General features: G+C 39.5%; 4 protein-coding genes across 4 annotated transcripts; 2 read left to right on the top strand and 2 right to left on the bottom strand.

Moving 5' to 3' along the window:
• The first annotated feature begins 561 nt into the window (after positions 1-561).
• On the top strand, positions 562-2,075 carry LOC127938116 (putative nuclease HARBI1). Its single transcript, XM_052534538.1, has 2 exons — positions 562-1,673; positions 1,791-2,075. The coding sequence occupies exons 1-2, from the start codon at positions 781-783 to the stop codon at positions 1,933-1,935; spliced, it is 1,038 nt and encodes a 345-aa protein (XP_052390498.1). The 5' UTR covers positions 562-780; the 3' UTR covers positions 1,936-2,075.
• On the bottom strand, positions 2,023-3,570 carry LOC127938118 (uncharacterized). The gene is made up of 2 exons (XM_052534540.1): positions 2,911-3,570; positions 2,023-2,672 (listed from the first exon to the last, which is right to left on the bottom strand). Exons 1-2 carry the CDS (start codon positions 3,413-3,415, stop codon positions 2,359-2,361), a joined length of 819 nt encoding a protein of 272 aa, XP_052390500.1. The 5' UTR covers positions 3,416-3,570; the 3' UTR covers positions 2,023-2,358.
• A 123-nt stretch (positions 3,571-3,693) lies between these two features.
• Positions 3,694-5,085, top strand: LOC127938117 (putative nuclease HARBI1). The gene is made up of 2 exons (XM_052534539.1): positions 3,694-4,683; positions 4,801-5,085. The coding sequence occupies exons 1-2, from the start codon at positions 3,815-3,817 to the stop codon at positions 4,943-4,945; spliced, it is 1,014 nt and encodes a 337-aa protein (XP_052390499.1). The 5' UTR covers positions 3,694-3,814; the 3' UTR covers positions 4,946-5,085.
• An 83-nt stretch (positions 5,086-5,168) lies between these two features.
• LOC127938119 (uncharacterized) lies at positions 5,169-6,600 on the bottom strand. Its single transcript, XM_052534541.1, has 2 exons — positions 5,915-6,600; positions 5,169-5,676 (listed from the first exon to the last, which is right to left on the bottom strand). The coding sequence occupies exons 1-2, from the start codon at positions 6,423-6,425 to the stop codon at positions 5,369-5,371; spliced, it is 819 nt and encodes a 272-aa protein (XP_052390501.1). The 5' UTR covers positions 6,426-6,600; the 3' UTR covers positions 5,169-5,368.
• Positions 6,601-7,366: the final 766 nt, after the last annotated feature.

The following is a 7,366-nucleotide window of genomic DNA, read 5'->3' as shown; positions in this document are numbered from 1 at the left end:
TCTTTATCAAATTTAAGACTCTGCCACGCCCCCCCTAAAACTGCTCATTCAAACATGCCAACACATATCTACGTCACTATGGTTGTGTAATGCCGCTGTTCTGTCGATTTGTCCTACGCTGTCAGATTTTCCTACCTCCCACCAAAACAGTGGGTAGTACAATTCCACAACGAAAATTCTACTGTAAAGTTATGGTTTATTAATGTCTACACCTATCACAACCCTAATCATACCCTTACAGTACTGCAAATACAGTAATTATATGTTATATTCACGGTTGTAGCTAAAATGGATACAGTTACAGGAAACCAACAATAAATATTATTTTCTACCAATTAGATTGCGTTTTTATTAAAGTCTACAACTACCCCAGCCCTAAACCTACCCTTACAGTAATGCAGATACATTAAATATCGTTGTTTAGCATGAGACAAAGGACGCTATATTGATGTGCGCGTGCGCAGTAAACCCGCGTAGGAAAATCTGACAGGGTAGGATAAAATGTCAGGACACCGCCCAAATGTTCACGCAAAGAAATATGGTATTAATATAAAGACATGGGGCCGGTTTCACAAAGCTATTCAGACCGGTCTATAGTGTTAGACAAGTCTAAAATTTACTCATAGACTAGTCTAATGCAAGTTAGACTGTTTCACAAAGATAAAGACTGACTTAATTTAGACCAAAAAAATTAGACACCTTACCCCCAGGCTAACTTAGGTCTAAGACTCTGTTACCTTGGCAACCAGCAGAAACAAACAGCCAAGAGAAAAGGGGAAAATGGCTCATAATTTGTGGTTTGCTGACAACGTTATGGAGAGAGCTATGAGAAGGGAAAGGGTTTTTAGGGACCGCAGTAACCTACTGGAAATGTATAATAATGAGGACTTCATCAGTCGGTTTCGTTTGCCCAAAGAAGTTATACTGAGTCTGACAGATGAATTAGCTGAAGTACTGAGCCCTGCCACTTCAAGAAGCCACAGTATCCCAGCAGTGCTACAGGTTTGCACTGCTTTGAGATTTTATGCTACAGGAAGTTTTCTGAATACTGTTGGTGACACAGTGGGTCTCAGCAAAGCTTCTGTGTCACGGGTGGTATACAGGGTATCAAGGGCACTTTCAAATAAGCTCCCTCAGTTCCCAAACCAAATGGCTGAGCTGAACAAACTCAAAAGAGGGTTCTTCAGCATAGCAAGATTTCCCAATGTTGTTGGAGCAATTGATGGGACACATGTCAGAATCCAGGCTCCACCTGCTCATGAACATTTGTTTGTCAATAGAAAAGGATATCACAGCCTAAACATTCAGGCTGTTTGTGATTCTGATCTCCGGTTCCTCAACTGTGTGGCCCGCTGGCCTGGATCCCTTCATGACTCTCGAATTCTGCAAAATTCTCAACTCTGTCTAGCATTTGAGCAAGGCATTATCGATGGGGTCCTGTTGGGGGACTCGGGCTACCCTCTAAAACCTTGGCTCCTTACTCCCTTCCTGAATCCTACTACACTTGCACAGAGAAACTACAACACAGCACACTGTTCAACTCGTAACACTGTAGAGCGGGCATTTGGTGTACTGAAGAGGCGTTTTCATTGCCTACATGGGGAATTGCGAATGGCACCTGACAGAGTGTGTAACATCATCTGTGCGACTGTAGTGCTGCATAACATAGCGAGGTAGGCCTACCTGAAAACAAAATCCACATTGCCATCCATTTTCAATAGGCCTAATTGAATTACTATTTACCACATGCTTCAACTATAATCAAAATTATTTATTTCATTAATCATTAGGGATCTCCGGCTACCTGAGCCTGAAGGTGAGGATATCAGAGATGACAATCTCAATGAACTGGAGGATAGAGAAGATTTAGAGGAGCAGAATGGAACTGGTCGATATGTGCGTCAGATGTACGTTGACAGGATTTTCAATGTCTGAAACATTGAAAAAATCATGTTGCCTGTCTTTACCTATTAGGCTTAAATGAGTAGCAAACAACTTAATAAATATAAAAATTTATTTTTTAAGGTTTCTCAAGTGACATACTGTTCATTCAATAAATTATTCTATAAATTACATTCAAGTTTCATTTCATTCATATCAAAATCTTCAAGGTTATTAAAAGTACAACTTACTATACAAACTGGAAAACTATTAACTCACAAAACAAGTGATACACTGTTCATTCAATAAATTATTCTATAAATTACATTCAAGTCTCATTTCATTCATATCAAAATCTTCAAGGTTATTAAAAGTACAACTTACTATATAAACTGAAAAACTATTAACTCACAAAACAAGTGATATACTGTTCGTTCAATAAATTATTAAATAAATTAGTAGGCTACTCAAAGATATTCAGGACTCCAGCGACTGTTTGTGAAGCTCTAATTTTAATTTATCTCTCTGAAGCTGTAAAACTTCAATCTCTAGCAGCAATTTCCTCTCTTCCAGTTGAAGATTCCTGTATTGTTTGTCTAGCACCATTGACATGGTTGTTCCTCTGAACACCGTTGTGCAACCCATGGGACCAGGAGCTGTAGCTGTAGCTGTAGCTGATGCTGATGCTGATGCTGACGCTGACTCAGACTCTTCATCTCCTGTCCCCTCACGTCTCTCAGCCGGCTCCTCCACCACTGCCTCGCTTCGGTCCCAATTCAAAGACAGGGTCACTAAAAAAAATAAGAACATAACATTTTATTACTTGTAGGTTCCTTCTATTATAGGCTGAGTCATTACGTTGTTCACATGATTTGCTGGATAGCAAGCTTACCGGTTCACATTAGCATACATTATTACCGGTTCATATTAGCATACATCATCAACTTGACTTTATAAGCATCAAATCGAAGGCAATAAAGCAAAAGGAGAAACAAAACTGATTTATTTATAACAATCACCCGCTGTTACCTGTATTCTCATCTTGACTGTCTGGCTCTTCCTCTTGATGTGGCGGCGGGGTGCTGCTGTCAGTGGCTGAGGGAACTCCGCCGGTTACGTCAGTGTTGACGGCTCCACACACTCCACTTTCCCGTCCTCCGCTTATCCCCCAGAACATCGGCGACTGTCCACCATATATATTCATCACCATTTCAGTGGTGTCTTTAAGTTTCTCTTGGGGTCCTCCTCCCGTTTTTGGGTATTTCCTCTTAAATATTTCCTTTTTGGCATCTTGCACCATGTTTTTATATCTTTTCTGTACGTCTTTAACGCTGCGCTCAACGGTCGGATTAATGCTGTTTACTGTCGCGGAAATCTTTTTCCAAATTAAACATTTCTTCTTGTTACTACATTCTCCTCCGCTAAATTTCCCTAGTAAAATGTCCTTGTAACTATTATACTCCTCCAACAAACACATATTTTCTGCTGGGGTAAACTGAACTGACCGGTTAAATGCGCTTACTCGATCCGCCATGTTTTTTGTTTTGAAAAGTGTCTTATTTTACCCAGAATGCACTGCAGTGTAGTCCTACTTGAGATAGTCAGAGTCTTAAGTGCTTTGTGCAATGGTCTGAATTAGATGTCTATCTGAAGTCTGACTATCAACTATATCTAAGTCATAGTCAAAGTCTATCTCTGTGAAACCGGCCCATGGGGCCGGTTTCACAAAGCTATTCAGACCGGTCTATAGTGTTAGACAAGTCTAAAATTTACTCATAGACTAGTCTAACGCAAGTTAGACTGTTTCACAAAGATAAAGACTGACTTAATTTAGACCAAAAAAATTAGACACCTTACCCCCAGGCTAACTTAGGTCTAAGACTCTGTTACCTTGGCAACCAGCAGAAACAAACAGCCAAGAGAAAAGGGGAAAATGGCTCATAATTTGTGGTTTGCTGACAACGTTATGGAGAGAGCTATGAGAAGGGAAAGGGTTTTTAGGGACCGCAGTAACCTACTGGAAATGTATAATAATGAGGACTTCATCAGTCGGTTTCGTTTGCCCAAAGAAGTTATACTGAGTCTGACAGATGAATTAGCTGAAGTACTGAGCCCTGCCACTTCAAGGAGCCACAGTATCCCATGTAGATTTTATGCTACAGGAAGTTTTCTGAATACTGTTGGTGACACAGTGGGTCTCAGCAAAGCTTCTGTGTCACGGGTGGTATACAGGGTATCAAGGGCACTTTCAAATAAGCTCCCTCAGTTCCCAAACCAAATGGCTGAGCTGAACAAACTCAAAAGAGGGTTCTTCAGCATAGCAAGATTTCCCAATGTTGTTGGAGCAATTGATGGGACACATGTCAGAATCCAGGCTCCACCTGCTCATGAACATTTGTTTGTCAATAGAAAAGGATATCACAGCCTAAACATTCAGGCTGTTTGTGATTCTGATCTCCGGTTCCTCAACTGTGTGGCCCGCTGGCCTGGATCCCTTCATGACTCTCGAATTCTGCAAAATTCTCAACTCTGTCTAGCATTTGAGCAAGGCATTATCGATGGGGTCCTGTTGGGGGACTCGGGCTACCCTCTAAAACCTTGGCTCCTTACTCCCTTCCTGAATCCTACTACACTTGCACAGAGAAACTACAACACAGCACACTGTTCAACTCGTAACACTGTAGAGCGGGCATTTGGTGTACTGAAGAGGCGTTTTCATTGCCTACATGGGGAATTGCGAATGGCACCTGACAGAGTGTGTAACATCATCTGTGCAACTGTAGTGCTGCATAACATAGCGAGGTAGGCCTACCTGAAAACAAAATCCACATTGCCATCCATTTTCAATAGGCCTAATTGAATTACTATTTACCACATGCTTCAACTATAATCAAAATTATTTATTTCATTAATCATTAGGGATCTCCGGCTACCTGAGCCTGAAGGTGAGGATATCAGAGATGACAATCTCAATGAACTGGAGGATAGAGAAGATTTAGAGGAGCAGAATGGAACTGGTCGATATGTGCGTCAGATGTACGTTGACAGGATTTTCAATGTCTGAAACATTGAAAAAATCATGTTGCCTGTCTTTACCTATTAGGCTTAAATGAGTAGCAAACAACTTAATAAATATAAAAATTTATTTTTTAAGGTTTCTCAAGTGACATACTGTTCATTCAATAAATTATTCTATAAATTACATTCAAGTTTCATTTCATTCATATCAAAATCTTCAAGGTTATTAAAAGTACAACTTACTATACAAACTGGAAAACTATTAACTCTCAAAACAAGTGATACACTGTTCATTCAATAAATTATTCTATAAATTACATTCAAGTCTCATTTCATTCATATCAAAATCTTCAAGGTTATTAAAAGTACAACTTACTATATAAACTGAAAAACTATTAACTCACAAAACAAGTGATATACTGTTCGTTCAATAAATTATTAAATAAATTAGTAGGCTACTCAAAGATATTCAGGACTCCAGCGACTGTTTGTGAAGCTCTAATTTTAATTTATCTCTCTGAAGCTGTAAAACTTCAATCTCTAGCAGCAATTTCCTCTCTTCCAGTTGAAGATTCCTGTATTGTTTGTCTAGCACCATTGACATGGTTGTTCCTCTGAACACCGTTGTGCAACCCATGGGACCAGGAGCTGTAGCTGTAGCTGTAGCTGATGCTGATGCTGTGACTGACTCAGACTCTTCATCTCCTGTCCCCTCACGTCTCTCAGCCGGCTCCTCCACCACTGCCTCGCTTCGGTCCCAATTCAAAGACAGGGTCACTAAAAAAAATAAGAACATAACATTTTATTACTTGTAGGTTCCTTCTATTATAGGCTGAGTCATTACGTTGTTCACATGATTTGCTGGATAGCAAGCTTACCGGTTCACATTAGCATACATTATTACCGGTTCATATTAGCATACATCATCAACTTGACTTTATAAGCATCAAATCGAAGGCAATAAAGCAAAAGGAGAAACCAAACTGATTTATTTATAACAATCACCCGCTGTTACCTGTATTCTCATCTTGACTGTCTGGCTCTTCCTCTTGATGTGGCGGCGGGGTGCTGCTGTCAGTGGCTGAGGGAACTCCGCCGGTTAACGTTACGTCAGTGTTGACGGCTCCACACACTCCACTTTCCCGTCCTCCGCTTATCCCCCAGAACATCGGCGACTGACCACCATATATATTCATCACCATTTCAGTGGTGTCTTTAAGTTTCTCTTGGGGTCCTCCTCCCGTTTTTGGGTATTTCCTCTTAAATATTTCCTTTTTGGCATCTTGCACCATGTTTTTATATCTTTTCTGTACGTCTTTAACGCTGCGCTCAACGGTCGGATTAATGCTGTTTACTGTCGCGGAAATCTTTTTCCAAATTAAACATTTCTTCTTGTTACTACATTCTCCTCCGCTAAATTTCCCTAGTAAAATGTCCTTGTAACTATTATACTCCTCCAACAAACACATATTTTCTGCTGGGGTAAACTGAACTGACCGGTTAAATGCGCTTACTCGATCCGCCATGTTTTTTGTTTTGAAAAGTGTCTTATTTTACCCAGAATGCACTGCAGTGTAGTCCTACTTGAGATAGTCAGAGTCTTAAGTGCTTTGTGCAATGGTCTGAATTAGATGTCTATCTGAAGTCTGACTATCAACTATATCTAAGTCATAGTCAAAGTCTATCTTTGTGAAACCGGCCCATGGTTTCAGTACCACAGTTAGTGTTGAAGCAGCCTTGTCAGGGAGATGCTGTGTGTCTAGATGAAAGCAAAAGCACTTTATTTGGCCTTCCGAAAGTAGATGCATTTAGGAATCTTTAAGATTACTTAGAACAGAACAGGAATTAATTTTATGGACGACTGTTTCATGAACCTAGGAGAAGAGGTAACTCTGACTTTGCTATGACAATCTGGCACTTCTGAATCAGATTCTGTAAGTATGTTTTATTATTACTTTAGTTTAAGCAGAGCCGTCCTGTGGCATAGGTGACATAGGCAGTTTTTATTTTTTGGAGGTTTTTAAAATAATTAAAAAAAATGTAAATTATTTGGGGCAAAACGATGCCAAGGAGAGGAGCAGAAAATAAAATATCAATATAGTGGTAAAAATCACAAGTTAAGGACTGTTTATTATCCCGTGATGTTTATGTAGTATTTTGAAAAAGCCTTTTAAGAACATCTTAACTGGCAGCACTGACACCTTGAGTTAACTGCTTACTTAGTTTTACTTTATTTTCTTTAAAATAAATGTAAGCTTCTGTAATGTTGTTTTAATATTAGTTACATTACTGATTGCTTTTAATTCACCAAAAAGTGTCTAAATGTCTTTTGAAAAAGATCATGACTAGGACTATAATCTAGCATTCATAAAATTAAATAATTAAGTTTAAGTCTGTTGCCTTTCTTGTCCAGACTATTTTAGGCATTTCATATTTGCCTAAACAACCAATCAGAGCTGCGGTCCGT

The sequence above is a fragment of the Carassius gibelio genome, chromosome A20 (assembly GCF_023724105.1).
Source record: "Carassius gibelio isolate Cgi1373 ecotype wild population from Czech Republic chromosome A20, carGib1.2-hapl.c, whole genome shotgun sequence".
NCBI classification, from domain to species: domain Eukaryota; kingdom Metazoa; phylum Chordata; class Actinopteri; order Cypriniformes; family Cyprinidae; genus Carassius; species Carassius gibelio.
This window is presented reverse-complemented; position numbering and strand designations above follow the sequence as displayed.

What these genes read in the sequence shown, in the direction of transcription:
- LOC127938116 (XM_052534538.1), top strand. Translation starts at nt 781, where the DNA reads ATGGCTCATAATTTGTGGTTTGCTGACAACGTTATGGAGAGAGCTATG. An exon ending in GTGCTGCATAACATAGCGAG is followed by an intron (nt 1,674 to 1,790) that starts GTAGGCCTACCT and finishes ATTAATCATTAG; the next exon opens with GGATCTCCGGCTACCTGAGC.
- LOC127938118 (XM_052534540.1), bottom strand. Translation starts at nt 3,415, where the DNA reads ATGGCGGATCGAGTAAGCGCATTTAACCGGTCAGTTCAGTTTACCCCA. An exon ending in CAGTCAAGATGAGAATACAG is followed by an intron (nt 2,673 to 2,910) that starts GTAACAGCGGGT and finishes TATTTTTTTTAG; the next exon opens with TGACCCTGTCTTTGAATTGG.
- LOC127938117 (XM_052534539.1), top strand. Translation starts at nt 3,815, where the DNA reads ATGGCTCATAATTTGTGGTTTGCTGACAACGTTATGGAGAGAGCTATG. An exon ending in GTGCTGCATAACATAGCGAG is followed by an intron (nt 4,684 to 4,800) that starts GTAGGCCTACCT and finishes ATTAATCATTAG; the next exon opens with GGATCTCCGGCTACCTGAGC.
- LOC127938119 (XM_052534541.1), bottom strand. Translation starts at nt 6,425, where the DNA reads ATGGCGGATCGAGTAAGCGCATTTAACCGGTCAGTTCAGTTTACCCCA. An exon ending in CAGTCAAGATGAGAATACAG is followed by an intron (nt 5,677 to 5,914) that starts GTAACAGCGGGT and finishes TATTTTTTTTAG; the next exon opens with TGACCCTGTCTTTGAATTGG.